The following is a 20117-nucleotide window of genomic DNA, read 5'->3' as shown; positions in this document are numbered from 1 at the left end:
GCTCTTCATGTTGGGGTGATGCCTATCTCCCACAAACCACCAATCACCTCCCATGCCTTCCCCAGTACCTGCTCCCTCTGCTTAGGCTCAGAGACCAGGAATGGGCAATGACTGGAGGCTGGTCACTGCTAGCCACTCCTGTCTAACAGAGCTAGGGGCCAGCTACTGACCAAGGTGCTAGATGATGCTGGGAGCATGCAGTCCTGCCTTCTACATTACGGGAGAGGCTAGCATTTCATGACAGCAGCATTGTTTGGGATATTGAAAGTCTAGGGATGACTGTGCAAGGAGGTTAGGACCATGAAAAGTGCAGCACTCCCAAGTCCTGCACAACCCACTCCCAAGTGTCAGTAACAGTAGCTGTGGGCTGAGTGGAACTGAGTACAACTGAGTGGGCTGAGTACAACTATCCCTCCCTGCTCCCATGGCATGCACTTCCCTGAGCAGGGTCCTAGGGACTGCCTCAACTGTCCCTCACCTGGTTTCATTCATTAGGCTCCTTAGGGTCAGCTGGAAATAGGCCAGAGTACTGTATGCCATCTGGAGCTCTGAGAAGGCCCTTCTCATGGAATCACGCCTTTACCTAGAATGCTAAGGATCAATTCTCCATTCACATCCCTAGCTTTCCTGCCTTTCCTGCAAGGACACATTATTACATATAATAAAGGAGCCAAGAACACAGATGAAAGCCATAAGTCAACAATGTATTAGTGTTTGTGTTTGCTCTATTGGAGTCCATCTAAGGTTATCTAAGGGTACACAGATGGGCAGAAAACTAGAATATTTTTGTCAAATGTATGGTTCATAAAATCAAACACGTCATTCAAAGTACCCTTTAAGTCAGCTGGTATCTGTTAAAGCACTAATATGCCATATGTAAAGGCATAAAGATGAGCATAACAAATGAGGGAGGCTAGAACACTTGACACAGTGTCTAACTTGGCATTGAAGCAGCATGTCCACAGCTGCACAGCTGGGCAAGCATTCTGTAATGAGACACTTTTTTGAGTTTCTTGGACTTGTTGATTCGTATGAAAACTCCATGTGCAAGCACAGGTTAGAAGGTCTGAAAAAGGATTTGTTGGTGTTCTCTGCAGTTGGCTCTATGACTGCCGTTTTGGACTGATACATTACACATATGTAGATATTTAACTGTACTAGATATACTGCTTAGATAACAGCCACATTGTCAGTAGAGATAAAACACACAAGACATGAAACACAGAGCTACTTTCTTTGAAAGTAAATTACTGCATTGAAGATCTATACAGATATTTACCACGGTAAAATTTAAAATGGCTCCAGAAATAAAATGAGTGGTTATGCATTCTTTCTATTGATTTCTGTATTGCTTTTAGGCTACTGCATACCCAAAGGCATGCAGTGCACACAGGAGACTGGCATGCTTTGAAGATTGTGCCAAATTCTGCTTGCTTTATGCAAGAAGGTGAATTCAATGATGTTGCTCCTGTACATAATATAGAAAAAATTTAATCACAAGTTCCTTAGTTGCTTGGCAAATTGTCCTTATAAAGCATGCTGCCAATTCTGCAAGTTTTTAAGTGGTGGACTTAATAAAGTTGTTTATATAAGCAGAAGCATGTATTTGTTCAAATGCTGCCCAGTTCAACTTCTATGGCACAGCTGAAATTTTCATACGAAGTAACGTTTTAAAGAAGTAAGACACTCCTTACTGAAAGCCCTCTCCCACTGCTGTGGCGGTAATGGTGTGGGGGAGGGCCACACAACCAGGGGCTTTAAAATTGTATTTCCATACAGCACCTTTCTTCTTTCTTGTTGTGAGATTGATGAGCAAAGATAAGGCAACAAGAAGCACCGGCCTTTCTGGTTTTAATGGACTCAAGATATCCACAGTGATTTACATGCTGCATATACAGCTGTGTGGCATGGGGTAGGCTGCTGCTAACTCTCCTCATAATTCAGCAGGGGTACTAGAAACCATCAACCACCCAAAAGGATCATCTGAGATATTTGCTACATGGTTAGCATTGGTCCCTACATATTGAAAAGAAAGGAGAATTTTGGTTCTCAGCAAGAAAATGATGAAAATCTTGATGGAAGAAAGACAAGACACATAGGGGCCAACAGAGAGAAAATATAGAGAAAAAAAGACTCTTTTCCGTACATAGCTTGAGTCTGTTCTGACTATTGTACCCAAGTAGGAGTTTGCTGTGGGCCAACATTATATAGGTAGGCAGAACAATAACTTCATACTTACAAGAAATCCTCTCACATTCCTGAATAGCTTTTGAATGAACCTGAAATGTGGAGTGGGAACAGTGGATTGAGTTTTCTCACGTTTAGCTTCATGGAAATACCAGGAAGGTCCCTGTGAATAATTTTTAGCTGTTACCATTTCAGGAGTAGTATACTCAGAATCCATCTGCTGGGTGAGGATTAAATAACCCATGGTAATACAGTGTTAACAGCCAGTAACTTCTCAACACCTGTGAAACTGGCTCTGCATGGAGTTCATGAAGAGTGTGGTGCATTGATTTAGCATGGCAAGCTTTTAGGGGCTGGGGGGCTTCTGTGAAAAGATCCAATGCCAGCTGGCTCCAAGATGGTCCAACTACTGGACAAGGTCAAACCCATCAGCGATTGTGGCAGTGCCTCTGGAATAACGTACTTAAGAAGGAGGAAAAAAGTTGTGAGGCAGGAATCACAAGAGAGAATGGAGGAGTGAGTACCCATGGCAGCAGGAGCCCTACACACACCGAGGTGGGTGTAGAAGGAGGGGCAGGAGGTGCTGGAGCAGATGTTCCCTGCAGCCCCTGGTGCAGATCGTGTGAAGCAGCTGTGCCCCTGCAGCCCATGGGCTTCCACACTAGAGCAGAGATCCACCTGCAGCCCGTGGAGGAGCCCACTCTGGAGAAGGTAAATGCACCTGAAGGAGACCATGGCCCTGCGGGGAAACCTGTGCTGGAGCAGGCTCTTGGCAGGACCTGTGGAGAGAGGAGCCCCTGCTGGAGCAGGTTGGCTAACTGGATTTGTGACCCCCACGGGAGACCCACTACAGAAGAATATTCCTGAAGAATGGTATGGTGTGGAAGGGATTCATACTGGAGTAATTTGTGAAGTCTGTGAGAAGAACTCCCGTTGGAAAAGTTTGTGGAGGGCTGTCTCCCATAGGAGGGACCCCACACTGGAGTAAGGGAAGAATATGAGGACTAAAGCATGAACAGAACCCATTCTCTACCCCTCTGCATCTGGAGGAAGAGGAAGAGAAAACGAAGAGACAAGTCTGGAAGGAAGAGAAGGGTGGGGGGGAAGGTGTTTTAAGATTTGGTTTTATTTTCTCATTATCTTAATCTGATACTATTTATGATAAATTCAACTACTTTCCATATATGAATCCTGTCTTACCCATGATGGTTACAGGTGAGTGGTCCCTCCCTGTCCTTATCCTACAAGCCTTTTGTTATATGTCCTCTCCCCTGTCCAGCTGAGGATGGGATGGATAGAGCTGCTTTGGTGGGTACCTGGCATCTAACCAGTGTCAACCCACCACACACAGGTAGAGGTCCAACGTGAAATGTTCATGCAAAAACTATTAAGACAAAAAAAGAAGACAAGCATCTCACTGGATTTTCATCTTGTGTCTCTTGGCAGGAACACTTCTTACTGTAGAGATCATGAACTACAGAAGGGTATAGGTATACTCCCACCAAGTGCAGCACAACATCTATTTTTGTTCTGTCTCTCCTTATCTCCTCATTTTCTTATAAGTAATGGTGGAGATGTAGGAATCTCATTCCCTTTCAGCTTCTGGTGCCTTCAGTGTGGTTGAGTACATTGCTTCTAAATTACTTTACCAGATATATAATATAGTTGATGTAACACATTTTCCAAGCCTCCAGCTGAATCCTCGTTCCTACTCATTCTAATGTTTCTACTGAACATGCTCTGATACTGTGGGTGTTAAGACTTTAAACACCCTAACAAAAAGGGGGTCTGCTTTACAGGAGACATACTTCACTATGAGAAGTCACTGATCACAGTCCAATTGACATCAGTGAGAACTGCACTTCATGCTCTTCTTGATATTCTGTCTGTATTTTCCTCTTAGCCCTGGTTATAGCTGTTAAATTTTCCCAGCCTTATCTTACCTTCTGGGGGCATATATTTGCAGAGTAATCATATCACACAAGTGTGCTATTTTACATCAGCCAGCACTACAGCTCATTCTTCTTCATTTCCATATGTATATGGATACTGCCTTGGAGATTTATTTAAATTGTTTAATTTATCTTAGTTTATTCCTAAATTCAGATTGGAATGAATACAAAGCATTGTTTCTTCACCTGTTGAATAACTTTTAAGGTAGCTTTTGCACCTCTATTTAGCAGTCCTTAGCAATTTCCACATATGAAACAGTGCTCTAAATAAAACAAAAATAAATACATAAATAAAAATAAACACGAAAATTCTTTAATTTTTTTTCTTGTTGCTAAAATTTGCAGACCTCCATTACTTCCAAAAAGGTGAGAGCTTTTAGAATTCAATGGGATTTTAGTTTCAAATCTGTTCCAGATATTGCAACTGATTCAAAGCCATCCAGTTCAAATGCTATTCCAGGGTTGAGGTTTTTTTGTTTCTTTAAAATTTTGTCTTTTCCTAATTATTTTCTGTCTTTGACACAGATTAGAGGAGTAGAGCACTTAGGAGAAATCCCTGAGAAACCGTCTGACTTAACTATTATGATCTGAGTTACTGTACTGTAAATTACTTCACCTGTTCAAAAATTGAGTTTTAAATGAATGGAATTGTACAAGAACAAAATTATGAAACCTGCAGCAAGCTCTACGGGATGCCTTGATCACAGACACAGTGTTGTTTACTCTTTCCCCGGGTTTTAGAGGCTTTTTGTGCACTTCTTTTCTCCTGCATATTTGAGGTGTTCTGCCCTGAAATGGAAAAAAACATGTGCTGACATTTGCATATTTCTTCTCTATTTTAAGTGTTTGTAGTTTCAAACACTCATTGAAATGTGGTTCAGAAAATAGTGAAAGAAATCGTAACATGCATCTTAAAACAGAAGTTCAAACAAATCTCTCTTAGGGCAATGGGAAGTACATCAAACAGCATGCTTTAAAGTATGATTCATCATTTGATGTAGCTGGTGCATCATAACATGTTTCCCACCTGACAAAGGTAGGTAATGCATCCTTTACAACTCTATGTCACGTGTTTTGTCACTGGAGCTACAGATTCCCTCAATTTTGCCTTTTGCACAGCAGCTAAAGCAGAGCAGTACTGAGAAGCATACCTGTCACAGTTCTGCCCACCTGAGGCCTTTCTACATGGCTTCTTCTCTGAACACACATTAAAGGCATTGCAAAAGGAATCTCACCATTTCTAGAGTCCTTTCCCCCTTTTTTTTAATTTGTATTTTTAGTCTGACATAAGTTAACATGTTTCATTTTCTCATACCTAACAAGCTTACAATGATTTAATTCTGTATTTTGATGAAATTGTGAGAAGCTGAGAGCTTCCTACTTAATGTGTGCTATAGTATTATCAGAAAATAATATGGGTAAAATTTTGATATCTTCCTCATTAAAACATCTAAGAGGTTTATAGTCCTCTTATAGGGGAAATTTTCTTCTTTCATTCTCCATAAGGAATAAAATATACAGCAAGAAATCTCCACTCATTGCAACTGAGTAATTGTTTACTGAAGTCCCACCGAATGCACCTGAAATAAAGCAGAAACAGGCAAAATTACACAGAAAAACGACTGCAAAACAGATAATTGACCCTCAGCCTTTCTGCTCAAAGAAATTACTTTCTGAATATGGTGCAGTTCTAATTATGACTGCAATGAAGCCAGGCCAAGCACAAATGAGTATATTCTTGCCTTTACTATTTCTACATTCAGTCCTCTGTTCTTCTTTAGTCCAAACATAATCAGTCTTCTGTTCACCTCTAGTCTGCACTGTAGACTATAATTAAACAATGAAAATCTGACATTTATCTATAGAGGAAAATTGTTTAAAGAACCACTTAGTGCATGGAAATTTTTGTTTCACTCGTGCAGAATTAGTCCATAATATTCCTTTATTCCATTTACTCTTCCTTCTATGCATTTTAATGCTCTTGCTCTCATTCCTATGCTTATTCATTTATTTGGATTTCATTTATTGGTTTGGCAGAAGCCAGACTTACCTCAGCTGCTATTGGACAATACTGCAGAGTCCAGTGACACCACTTGTCTGCTTGTATTTCCACAAAGCATTTTTGGAGGAAAATTGAATAATGAAAATGAAAAATGAATAATTAAATAACAGTGACCAAAATTTTTTTTAAAATCGGGCATATTCGTAATATTAGAGGGAAATTCCTTCAGGGGCTATTTTCACTTAGGTAAGAATTCCTTCTTTGTCCCTTCTCAGTTCTGTATCAGAGATCTCTTCCGCTGATACAGAATAACAAGGCAAACTGCTACAAAGGTTACTATTTATATTATGTAGCCTTTGAAATATTATCCGGGGGCATTACTGGCTGAAAGCCGCGCTCTTCTCCTTGTGGCACCGATAGACGCAGCTGTGTGTGAAAAAGGCAGGTTTGTCCCTCCCTTGTCCTTAAAAGCGCCTTATTTTCATGGGTAGTTTGTGCTGAGTCTCAAAAAAACCCTCCAAGAAACTGACTTCAGACTGTACCTCTAAGCATCAGGAGAAAATCTGAAGTAAAGGATAATGGCCTTCCCAAGAAGAAAATGCATGAATGGATGGATAAAAGATCCAAACAGCAACATCAGTGCTGGCTCACGTGCAGGTGGACAGTGACAGACCACTTAATAAATACTTGGAACAGTAAGGAAGCATTGCAATGACCTTTTTGTTTTTTCCTTTACAAACTGACAGGGAAAAGTGCAGAGTATTGTACAGGTCACTGCCTGCTTGTTTTGACTACCACAGTCTGGTGAACAGTGAGCAGAGTGACAAAATTCCCATGCTCAGTTACGGAGATGTCTTTCAGCTGGAAAGGGTAGCTCAGGGTGGCTGAATCAACCTTCACCCACAGCCCCTGACCTCAGAGAGCAGAGCAGCAGGTGCAACAGCAGAACTCGTACCACTTTTATGGCCTAGCACAAAGCATCTCCCCCAAGTTCAAGAGGCCATTGTTCCACCAGCTGTTTATTTAATACTGACTAATCCTGGATTCAAGCCATAGCCTTTTATGTAGATGAGATGAAAACCTGAAAGATGTACTGCAAGAAAAAGGACAGCATAATTTGAAAAGTTGGTGCTTTTACTCCAACTTGAGGAAACCAGTTTACTGAAGGTCTAACTAAATGGAAATATTTGTTTATAAAAAGATCAAATTATTTAAACTTAATGCTATTTTTCAAAGTACAAAGACACAACCTTCCTCTCTCTTCCTCTCCACAGACTTATTCTTGCTGACAGAAAAAAGTGTCATGGCATGCAAGCTTCACTAGTAAAGTAATTCAACAGAATTAGGTTATTTGGATATCCTACACCACAGATTTACTCTCAAAGAAGCTACATATACTTTACCCTCAAAGATGACTGGATTTCAACTATCAAAATATCAAACATTTATAACTGTAAAATCATAGAATCATCAAGGTTAGAAGAGACCTCTAAGATTGCTAAATCCAACCATCAGCCCAGCACTACTACTGTAACTGCTAAACCACATTACCCAGCACCAAATCCAGATGCCTCTTAATCACCTCCAGGGATGGTGACTCCACCACCTCCCAGGACAACCTATCCCAATGCCTGACATGCCCTTAACAGTGAAAATTTGTTTTTTCTAATATCTAATCTCATTCTCCTGACTCGGCTGAAGGCCAATTCCTCTGATCCTCTCACTGCAGACACAGTAGAAGTGACCAACCCCCACCTCAGCACAGCCTCCTTTCAGGGAGCTGTAGAGAGCAATGAGATCTCCCTTGGGCCTCCTCTTCTTGTGACAAAACAAACCCAGCTACCTCAGCAACTCCTCCTAAGATATGTTTCCTAGACCCTTCACAAGCCTTATTGCCCTACACTGGACACGTTCCAGCACCTCAACGTCCTTAATACCAAATATACCAACCTTAATACTCATTTCGTGTTCTGTTTGTGCTTTGTTTTAAGTAATTATTTTCCCATAAAACTAAAGATCAAAGATTTGACAGCCTACCAAACTTCAGACTTAAGGAGAGAATTTTGCAAGTAGTTTTGGAATGAGTTATCTAAAGCTGGGAAGTATTAGGTCTCACCTCTTCCTGTAAGCTGGTCAGCCTTTATTTTTAGTTTTCAATTGTCAATATTTTTTTTCCTTTTGCAAAGGAAGTTTAAAGAACTGCCAGTACTTGAAGCTGTACTTACAAGCCCAGTGTGATACAAACAGGGCTGACAATTTTATGCAGCACTCAGACTACTTTAGGTCTTTCAGCTGGCAGGACCTCTAGGAAAAAGACTAAATGTCACTGAAATTGCCACAGGTTTGCTGATCTCATGTTACCTCAAAAACTGAGAACTCAGCTCCTTAGGGAAGGTACAAACCACCTTTCCATTATAAACTTTTAATGCTGCTTCCAGATCAAGTCTTTGTAAAATCACTTTGTGGTTTAAAAGTACTCCCTGCCAAATTAGCAACTAAATGCTTCCTTTACCAAAGCGCACAGGAACAGAGAAGGGGATTAATTTTCCCCTGCTAAATTAGAACAACTACCTTGTTTCACCTGAAACCATTAAGAGTTCAACACAAATTCTACCCACACAAACAAAATCAATTCACAGATTAAATCTATCACCTGTGTTCTGTGAGCATCAGGCTATAGAAAACATACTAATAGCATGCTTGATCCCCATCCTGATCTTGCAGAAAAAAAGAACTGAAGGAAACATTTATTTTGAAATGGTTAAATAAAGTAGAGGGAAAAGCAAAAGACCAAAACCTGGTATTTAAATGAGAAATACTCATTGGAAGTATTTAATTCTCTCCGTAAAGCTACAGTGTTTATGATGTCAATCCTTCATGAAAGAGAAGACCACAGCAGAAGGCTCTAACAGCTGCATCTCTAGTAGATGATATCAAAAGCTGAAGTGCTTAAAATTTTGCTACATGGAATCACTGAGGTGACATCTGTTCTGCCAAACTCTGTACACATGTGACTACCTTGAGCTGACCTGAAACTCGCCTGCAAACCTGAAACCAGCTCCTGCTAAGCAGTACTGCTGGTGTCTGTTCAGGTCACGGACACACCCCTGCACAGCAGTGTGTGCTGGTCAGACCACACTGACCTCTTGCCTGTGGCAGCTGAACTGTAGCAGATCTGAACAAGCACCGAGGCTTTTCCAAGGGCACCTCCTATCTGCCTGCAGAAAACATCTATGGTTTCTTTTTTTTGGATACAGACATGATTAAACTACAGTTTAAAGAATTATTACCTTTAAGGCATATCTTTATGATTGATGATATATATGCTAAAAGGCACATGCATTTGCTTTCAAAATTCTGCTGTTCCAGTAAACCTAAAAAACTTTAATGTGATTGAATTGTGTTATTGTGAGCCTATTCAACAACAGTTTCTGTTGTAAACAATCACCCTTTTCCCCTCCTAAGCTATTAAGTGAAAATCCCTGTAAAAACTTGAAGTCTCAGCTAAGACTTCAAACTTTGCAAAGAGAGATTGCAACAATAGTTCCCGTCTTTTTATTTATTATTATTTGTATTCAATAATAATAGAAAAATACATATATGAGCACAAACCCAGCAGTATCAAGAACAGATTCACACACAGAGTGAAATTAAAAAGGGAAATGGAAACTAGGGTGATGGCTGGGTTCTGGAATGCAAACAGGTAAGCATGAAATAAAGGGAAAAGGAATAGTCACTATGACCAAGTAGCACAAAAAAGCCTTTAATTACCTTAATAAGCAGCTACTCATTAAGCAGGTTGGTGAGATTCTTTCAAGACTGAAAAGTTAAATTTTAAGAAAACAAACACCTACTGGGCCCGGAGAGCAACCAAGTCTGAGATATTTTTAGGCTCAATAACTTATTTGGATTGCCATATATCCTGGTTTAGATACCCCCTGGTTCTTATTTAAGATCACATTGAATAAGAGCAAGGAATAGCCGGCAAGCCTCTTATGTCAATAGCCTTTTTTGTATCATCTTGATTTTCTTCATCTCAACACTGCAGAATTTGGTGTGTCTTTGCTGCCCAGGAATGCACAAAGACAGCAAGAACATGGAATGTTAATGCACACACCATAAAGACACTGCAGAGGAGTGCAAGAACAATCATTCTGGAGACGAATAAACTGTACCAACTATTTTTACAATGTACTTTATTTTCACCAACTGTGTATATTATTCAAATGATTCATTCTATATTTTTATTATGAGTATTCAAGATATATGTAAGATGAAGGACAAAAATACCATTAAATTGAAAGCCTGATCCTGTTAGTTGACACTTCCCTACTATATTTCTGCTGATGTATTCTTACTAAAATAAAACCCTGAAACACACGACAGCAGAGCAATACCAAAGCAATAGTCACATGAAAAATTTCTCCGCTTGTGGCTTCCTCAAGCAGCATATAGAAGACCACCATCTACCACTGACATCACCAAAGTGTTTTACTACATATTTGGCATGGTAACAGGCAATACTGTTTTACATCAGTAGTAAAAGAGTGAAATCTAAACAGGCCTAAGTTCTATAAAATCAATCTGAAGGATGAAATCTCTAATGCTACACCCACAGCCTAAAGCAGTGGCTATGAAAGGTGAATTCAGACCAATTCCAACATGCCATGAGACATACACCTTAATGGTTATATAATTTCCGAGTCTTGCCAGACCCCTGTTTAATTACTTCTGCTTAAAAGTTAGTCATTTCACCTGAGGCAATGTTCTGCTTTCTCTTTACAGTTGCCACTACCTTGTGTTTTCTGTTTCTGGCATATGACTCTCTTTTACCCCTTATGGGAAAAAAAATTCCATGTAAGCAGGCTGCACAAGGATGGGAAGCCAGACATAGCTTGTGCTTAGGAAGTAAACAATACTGGAGGCCTTGAACAGGACATTCCCTACAGATGGAGACATTTGTTCTGTAGTGGAGCCACTAGAAGATAACAAATGCCAAGAACTGCAATAATTTCATTCTGTCTCCCATTGTGTGCCTGCTGCCTTTTAGCTACAGAGCCGGGAGTATCAGTGCAATTCAAAGAGGGTTACTGACAGCTGTATTTGCTGCTGGCTGCCCTGACCATTGAAGCCAAAGGAAACAGTTTTAAAGAAAGGAGTAGTTGTCACACTGACATACTTCATAAGAAAAAGAGATGGAGACATTCGTTTTCTGGTTTACTCAGCCAGTCAAGCCAAATCCATACACACATAGATATGCAATTCTGACATCTTGGAGACTGAAAATAAACAGATACAGTGGGACTCATGAGGTGAGACGTATTATCAGACTACCTGACTCCTGTGTGAGGTACTTAGATCCTAGACTGGTGCCTGTTATCAATTTCACGAAGGAAAAGTTCTATGTATCACTGCAGTTGTAGGTCCTTCCAATGAGAATGGAATTTAACAGATCATTGTGACGAATTCCACAAGAACCAAGGAAGTATCCTTAAAAAAAATACAAATGATTAGGGCTTACTAATCAAACTTTTCATCAATTCACTCTAGGAAAGGTCACTTGCAACTAAACAGCAAGGCTCTTTTCTTTGGAAAATGCCTCAGTTACTCAATGACTACAGGTTAAAACACAAACCATAAATTCATAAACCATATGATCTAAACCAACATCCTTAGGTTATGTTGTGGCTGGGTTCTCTTGTGCTGTTATCTGAGAACTCAAACCCCAACATTCTTACTCATTCCGGAGTGTGTAGAAGAAAAACGCTACACATGCTCTCCCATCTGTAAAACACCAATAATTTATTCAGATAAACTTTTAAGAACTGTCTCAAGCATCACAGTATACTACTGTACAATTGATGACAACTTCAGAAATCGTGCTTTCGGTGCAAAGCATAAATTTAACTTTAAATGCCATAAGGTGATTTTTCATCACTTCAAAGAAGCTTATGATTGACAATAAACTTAAAAATAAATATTATTAGTATCAAGTACTCAATTTAATTTTTATATAACTTTGAAAAATTCTGGATTGCTGGGAAAAAAAGTCTCTGTCTGATAGCTGTCATAGTCAGAAACATTCCTGGCTGAAGTAACACAATTCAGCAGTGTACTTCTAAGTTCTCTGAAAGCATTACTATCTTCCACAGAACAAATGCATGATGATATCCCAGCATGCAATAAAATCAGTGAGTTGATTTCAGTCTCTGTTTTCCTGGTAATAATATTTCCTCAGGATTCTTGCTTTTTTGTTGGTTTATCTAAGTAAGGAGTGTTGTCCTGTAGCAGATCTTTCCTGGGTATGAGTACTGAAATAGAAAAAAAAAACCCAGTAAGACTATAACCTTATGGAAAACACTATTTCAAATTTTAAAGGTGTTTTTACATTTACAAACAAAATATCTGGTTACTAAAATGAAGATCTAAACTTCTGATAAGTGTAAAAGTAGCATCATGATATCTATCTAAGACAAAATCATACTAAGATTTTACTTTCAGCTACTCACAACAATGTTTTCCTGTCTCCTTTTATAAGCATTGAAAATTTTGATATTAAGAAGCTATAAATAATTACAAAGTTTTGCAGTCACTTTTAGCAGGGGGATGAATTTTTTTCAAGTCTGAGTCATATCATGCTTACTTCAGCAGTTTCAGAAATGAATACTGGATTTGACTTAGCTTTCCTGCCCAAGTCTTCAAATCTAATCTATAATATTTATCTTGTCTCACCTATTTTAAAGGCCAACAGGAAGAGAAAGCATCCAGTGAAAATTACTGCCACTATATTGTCACAGAACTGACTATCCTGTGTCCTTTGTTATTGAATCTCCTCTGCTATTCAGCTGCAGGCCCACGTCTGCTCTCCTCCTCCTTCTGTTGCTGATACACCTGGCTGTCCTAACCCCATCCCTACACACTTGCACAGGATTAAAATACAAGCTAGTATTTGAACATGAATCCATGTGCTTTTTCCAAAGGAAGTTCTGCCTTACAGTTCCTGCTGGAGTTCTCTGAATGGCGCTTCAGAGGTTACCACAACGTGTTTGGATTCCCTGAAGTCGCTCAGCCAATGCTTCTATAAAACAACAGCCTTATTATGACAGAAGTCTTGCACAGATAAGCCACTGATTAAACTTTAAAACATGAACAATAAATGATCAGGTCATCCACTGGGTGATGTCAAACATGGAGTTCTACAGGTATCTTTGTTGACATGTCACTGTTCAACATATTTGTAAGTAAACTCTGAAGAAAAGGTTTTTAATGATACCATCCTGAACAATTCCATTAAGAAAATGTCTTACTGTGAAAAACAGCAAGACATGCTTACAACTTGACTGAGTAAATTGAGGGCAAAATTACACCTAGAGACATGGAATGCACACAGGGTCAAGAAAACCAAAGGAAGTGGTAAGTTCAGAATTGATTATGACCCCTCAGATGAGTTTAATGAGTATAATTTTATAAAAATAAATACATAAAATGTATGCTTAGCAGCAAAAAAATTAAATTTAGAATTAACAGTGACTATTAGCAGGAATCCAGTTGAAAATGAAAGAGATTATTGTGCCATTGTTGTGTATAAATGCCTCCTTGCTCACAGTGTGCAGTGAATAGTAAGAATAATCACAGACATTCACCTGTTGTTTCTGAGAGCTACTTCACTGGGGAAGTGAAGAAAAAGGAGGAAATAAATTAAAAATTCATTAACAACTTGGTGAAAATGAAAAGTAATTGAAGAGAAGCCCATTGAAGATAATTAAACCAGAAAACATCTCTGACTCAGGAAGTGCTGCCAGGTGTGAACAGCTGAAAGAGGTGTAAATTCACTTTGTTCCTATTCTTCAACTGTTATCTGCCTGGAATCACTGTGGAAGACTTGACACCAGTCCAGACTTATCTTTGGCCACGATCATAATTGCTGTTTTAAAGTTAAATGTTTTACCAAACCTAAAACTGAAAATTGGTACAAAACTTTACAGTCATCACTAAACAGAAATAAAAGGAAACAATGTACACAAATGAAGATTTCCTGTATTCTCTACCACACAATTGTATGCTGAGCCTACCTACTACTTTTCTTTTTGACTGCAAGATAAAAGAACTTCTAAACCAGGAATTAGGAATATCAGAATTGGATACTTTGCATTGAGGTAATCACTCTGTCACAAATCTTACACAGCATAATCTGAAATTGTTGGAAAAAAATTTTGGAAATGAACACTCAATCCACAAAGAAAAAGCTATTCTATGGCCACTGTACATACCGCATTTGCTAATGCTCCTCAGGCAGCTCCTCCCTATCCTGTAGAGCAAGCACCTACAGAAACTTTGTACCTTTGAAACTTCCACCTGTCCTAGGTAGTGACATTAATGAATAGCTTACAGTAAGAATATCGACGAAGAATAATAGACTATTTGCCTCGCTATTCCTTTCCTTATTTTCATATTCCATATTTATTTACTAAACTATAACATATTTAAGTATCTTTTTAGAATGCAAGTTTACTCACCTATTTTGTCAGAATCTGTGTGAACCGCCTGAATAACAGAAGTTCTGAGAATCACTTCAACATCTGAAGCTATTTTCAGAAGCTAGTAAAAGGAATAAGAAGAGAGGAACAACAGAGTAATTTAAATTATATGTGACTGTTTCTGAAGATATTTTTCACACTAGATAACTATGCAAATAATGAAGTCATTTGGTTGTACTACACAGTTACTTATCTACCATGTATAAATTGCTTTTGCCTTGGGAATCCTGGAATAACTTACAGATTGATATATATGTGACCTTGACATGGAGCACATAGTGAGGGAAACTGGCTCAGTAATATACACTACTACATACATCTACGTACCCAATTAAAACTGCAAATGAATAAGGTGAAATGCTGAGGTCTCACAGAAGAACTATGCAGGAGCAAGGCACTACCTAAAGACTACCTGAGGTATTAGCATTCGGCAAAAGGCCTAGAATTCCTTCTCTCACTAAGAGGATAAACTGAAGCAGCCTTGCTAGCTTTGCTGAGCTGTTAAGAGATGTCTAACACTTGTTTGCATGATACCTGTATCAGAAATAAATGCAATTGCTCAAGTCAGATATTTCAGGAGACATGCTCACACTAGGAAGTGGTGAGTACCAACAGAAATGGATCCTTGCAAAGGCTAGAGCTCAGACACTTGACATCAACACTGCACTTCTCGTGCTCTTCCCTTTTGAGGGCTTGGAGCAGCTACCCTCCAGCTGCCCCTGCAGAAAGTCCATTAGCAGCCAGGCTGCATGCTCCTGAAGCACAGCTTCCCCTTCAGATTGACCTTAAGGGAATTCTGCTTGTTGCTCTGACACCTAACAAAACAAGACAAGTCACAGGAAGTGGAAATAACCAAAGTAACTTCACAAGTGCACTCCTAATCTGAACTAAAACTGGTGCACTAGATTCAGCTACATTTCTCATTCTCATACTGTAACACAGTTACCTTGATCTCCTCATGTCACTTCAAGCTTGAGGTGTACAAGTACATACAGATACAAATACTTGTTGTCATATTAGAATACACTGTAGCTTACTATCCTGGCTGGTGAGTATTCTGTTTTTCAGTTGCGGTCCAAAACACCACGTTAATGCAAGCAAGAGCCTGAACTTTCTAAAGTCCTGAATAAAACTTGATTCATTTCTCTGCAACCAAGTCTATTCAGTGCGTACAAGTTATAAATATGACAGTTTCTGTGATGTTCTAAGGAGTGTGTAGCTGGGATGGAAGCCTTTATTGCCCTCATATCTTTCACTGTCAGAGTTAATCAAATATCAACTAACCCATATTAAAAAGTCTCGTATGTGTATTTTGTAGGTTGCCTACAAAACAAACACGGATTTCAGAATTGCAGCAAATATTTTTCCTGTACATCTATTAAAAAAAACAACCCCAAACACATAATTTAGCTGATCAGACAGTGGTAACACAAACACTAAGTACCATTACAGAAAGCTGATAACAAGCTGAAATTCAGGAATTCCTAACTAAAAGGTCAGAACTATTTACATTACTGTTTAGTGGCTGGTATGAGGAAAAGGTTTACATTTTATTTCTTCAAAGGACAGATGGAGGCACTTTCTTCCAACCAGTGCCCAGTGACAATGTAAATACAGTCTGATAAAAGGCTGAACGACAAGGACTAAGTTGTTCACTCTGTATGGATGTTAACAACTAAAATTATCTAAAATATAGGAGTTCTATTTCAGTTCACAGTAACTTTCAGAAAAAAATGACTCAGCAAAAAGTGTTAAGGTGACAATTGAGCAAAGATAACTAACTTAGTGAGCTACTTTTAATGCATGGTGAGGAGAGAAGAAAAAAATTCCCTGCAGTATAATTAATATATACTACAACTTTACTATATTGTATATAATAAATCATAATCATTTTGCTGTTTTTTGCCTTCCACAAAGATGCTGACTCCTATGTGATCTGTTAGTAACTGAACAGATTGTTTAATTTTTCTGTTTGTTTCAGTTTGCCTACACAACAATGATCAGGTAGACACTGATATCTGATAGATATTATGAGCAAAGCGTAAAATATTTACATGAAAATTGCAACTTTACACATTTTATCCTCTAATTTTATTATAAACTTCAAAATAATCAAGTTGAACTATCAGAACACACTTTCTACTTCCGTGTTTTTGTATGTACAAAATTCTATGACACAGTATAAATGCCATTGGAGATATCTATATATTTATAAACAAAGATCCACATAGAAGTCTTTCTGAACCAACGTGGCTTTCATGATGTTTCAATGTGTTTACAGTGGTTTAGAGATCCTTTAGGTAAAAAACTAATTTCTGAATATTCTTCCATGAAGTGGAAAAAACCCCTGAACAACAGAAAGCAAGAAAATACCTCATTAATCTTCTCTTCAGATGTCTCATCTCGGTTATTTCTGAATTCTTCATTTATCTTTTGTCTTGCAGCTAGATAAAGTAAACAAAAAAATAAAGTGTGAACAAAAACTGTATTTTTAATTTGTCACTGCCCCAAAGTTAAGAATCTTAAGTCCTTTATGGCACGTTTCTGGGGCACTCTGATCAAAGTATTTCAATGTATGATTTCCATGTAATTCACATGATGTCATGTTTTAAGTTGACTGGTATACAAATAAAATAAGATTCCAAATTTAGCATTCTGTATTGCATACACAAGGTACTAAAAAAGCAGGATTTTATCCCTTGAGGGAAAATCATACATAGAGAAATAATAAGTACAGCTAAACATACTCTGACTGGACTGAAGAGAAGTAAAAAAACGAAAGAAAAATATCTCCCAGGAAGATCAGGAACATTTAAAAAAGAGATGTTTCCCTTCCAAAATATGTGTTGAGTGCTTCAATCTAAGGACCATTTTTTTGTTTCAAATGAAAGGATATCTGGTTATGGACACACAAGTTTTCTCAATTATTACTTGAAAATTATGGGAGTAAAGCAAGATTATGTTAAAAATTCTCTTTCTCTGTATTCCATGAAGAAAGTTCCACAAAATATAGGTAAGTACACACTACACAAAACAAGCATCTCACCTTCAAGGGCTCTGGTATCATTTTTAAAAACTTCTTGCCGTGTTCTGTGTAACAACTTGAAAAGCTTCAAAACCTGCTAATACAACATTGATATAATTAACTTATTTGCTAGCAGGATTGTTAGTTTAAATGAATATGCTACAATTGAAAGTGTTTTGGTTGAAATTTCATGTTCTTTCCATTTAGTACAGAATTTGATATGGAATCAGTATCTAAGAGGCTTTACTTAAATTCCTGATTAAAACACTTGCAGCCAAAGCAGATGTGATGTCATCAAAATCTAAGACAGGTCTGGATATTTCAAATTAACCTAAGATGCTAGCACCACAACCCTAAATAATTATTTAGCATGATGGGAATATAATCCTGAAAATACATGGACATAAGCACTATTTATTGTACCAATGTCAAATAAACCCTACAGAACTGGAATAACTCTAAAAGTTACTTGAAGCCATTATCAAGGTTGCATCAGTGGATATTCTCCAGCTATTGAAAAAGATAGAAAAATAAATGGTTGCAGTGTTCTCGCTTAAGAAGTCTTCTACAAGTGGCATAGCAAAACCAATGCAAAGTCCTTCCCTTAAATACAACTGCCAGGTCAGCAAATGAAAACTTCAGTAAAAGAAAGCACTTAAAAAGTGAGGATTTACAATGTAGAGAAGACACAACTGAATATGTATGAAAAGCAAACCCCGAGAACCACAGCTCACAGTCACGACCATTCATACATACTGTAATGAATACAGAAATCCTCAAATCCTTATGAGACTTTTCTGGTATTTGCCCAGACTGAAAGAATTCCTGACAAGCACCAGAAAAACATAATTTTGATAACAATATGCCTTTTTGAAGCTTCTTCTAGTACTTACTATTGTGCTTTGGCCCCTCTAGAGGGCACAATTCCAGATACTTCAAAATAATCTCAAATCGTTTTCTCACAATTAGTATTCCAAATATTCTTTTAGAAGGACATAGAGAAAACACAGGGCTGTGACTCAAAAAAAAAACCCAGCAAATGAACAGAGTCCTGTTGCCTTTAACTGCACCATTCTCTAGATGGGTGAATCTGTGGAAAGTAAACTCTCAGAATTAAACCACAACAAATAAACTTTTTGCTTTGCAAACATTTTAATATCCTAAATCTTTTCTATCCCATAATATTTTTGCCATCTCTGCAAATAGCAAATTAATATTACAAGTAGTTTTATGCTGAAAACACCTACAGTAAAACTTTAAGTTTTTTATGGTTATTTTGAACAATCCGATGAGCCATTTTGAGGCATCTTTCTACCCTTCTAGCAGTCTACAGCTTCCTCACGAGAGGAGAAGGAGGTACAGGCACCAATCTCTTCTCTCTGGTGCCCAGTGACAGAACCCAAGGGACCGGTCCGAAGTTGTCTCAGGGGAGGTTTAGGGTATCAGGAGAAGGTTCTTCCCCCAGAGAGTGATTGGGTACTGGAACAGGCTCCCCAGTGGTCACTGCACCAGCCTGACAGAGTTCAGGAAGCTTTTTCACAACTCTCTCAGGCACACGGTGTCACTCCTGGAAATGGTCCCGAGCAGGACCAGGAGCTGAACTCCATCATTTTTGTGGCTTCCTTCCAACGCAAGATATTCTCTGGTTCAATCTCAACAAACTCCTCCTGGAAAGTTTTCACCACACTAGCTACAGAGTAAATGTATTAGAAAGTTTTGATCAAGATTTATTAATGCAGACACCTCTGACCTCTACAGCCACCTGCTTTAACAGAGAGCTCCGCAAATACCTGTCGACTGTACTCCCAAAACTAGGCTTCACGACACTTCCGAAAGAGGTACCGACACGACATTATACCGTGGTAATGCAAGGGGCTATTAATTCCTAGGTCCTTGTTTTTCTCTATCTTACTCTCACGAAACATGCTTTTGATGTGTTTTAACCTCTGCTTATCACATCTCACTTCCTTTTCCCGCAATGGCCTTTGCGTGCAAACCGCTACTTTCTGTTACCTAGTTTTTTGTCCTTCTTGTCCTGAAAGTCTATGCTTTTCAGCTCTACCAAAACTAGAAAGCTCCAACCTCCCAGCACGGATAGTATGTGTGTGTATCACTCGCCTGCCCGCGGCTCCCCATGGCGCCCGCCGCCCGCAAAGTCCCACCAGCGGAAGTGCCGCGCCGGAAGTGACGATCCAGGACGAGACGCGCCCTCCCGCGCCGCGCTGCTGCTGTGCGGCCGCCAATGCTGTCCCCCGGGCGCCGCCCGCCGCCACCGCGGTTCCGAGCAGCCTTTGTGCCCCGGTCCCGCTGCCGCCGCAGCGCGGCCTTCACAGACTCACAGGAGAGACTTCCAGCTCCGCCTGTGACGGGCCACAGTGGCTCATCTGGTCCAGCGTCCTTGTTCAGGCAGAGAC

At 39.1% G+C, this 20117-nt stretch overlaps 1 protein-coding gene across 2 annotated transcripts; it reads right to left on the bottom strand.

Annotated features, from left to right (window-relative positions):
* Positions 1-11919: 11919 nt before the first annotated feature.
* Positions 11920-19907, bottom strand: LYRM7 (LYR motif containing 7). Of its 2 annotated transcripts, none has more exons than XM_088156419.1 (5): positions 19822-19907; positions 17725-17797; positions 17052-17122; positions 14658-14739; positions 11920-12452 (listed from the first exon to the last, which is right to left on the bottom strand). In XM_088156419.1, exons 1-5 carry the CDS (start codon positions 19837-19839, stop codon positions 12376-12378), a joined length of 321 nt encoding a protein of 106 aa, XP_088012545.1. In that variant the 5' UTR covers positions 19840-19907; the 3' UTR covers positions 11920-12375. The 2 variants fall into 2 exon arrangements, with proteins under 2 accessions (XP_088012545.1, XP_088012544.1); XM_088156418.1 differs by having other exon boundaries at positions 17725-17800; positions 19822-19886.
* Between the last annotated feature and the right edge of the window lie 210 nt (positions 19908-20117).

Source organism: Sturnus vulgaris, chromosome Z (assembly GCF_052056855.1).
Source record: "Sturnus vulgaris isolate bStuVul1 chromosome Z, bStuVul1.hap1, whole genome shotgun sequence".
Lineage (NCBI taxonomy): Eukaryota > Metazoa > Chordata > Aves > Passeriformes > Sturnidae > Sturnus > Sturnus vulgaris.
This window is presented reverse-complemented; position numbering and strand designations above follow the sequence as displayed.

Bases quoted from the DNA above. Each gene is read 5' to 3' on its own strand.
- LYRM7 (XM_088156418.1), bottom strand. The intron at 17,123-17,724 runs GTGAGATGCTTG...TACTTTATCTAG, and splicing joins TGATACCAGAGCCCTTGAAG to CTGCAAGACAAAAGATAAAT. The intron at 14,740-17,051 runs GTATTTTCTTGC...TCCTTTTACTAG, and splicing joins CTGAAGAGAAGATTAATGAG to CTTCTGAAAATAGCTTCAGA.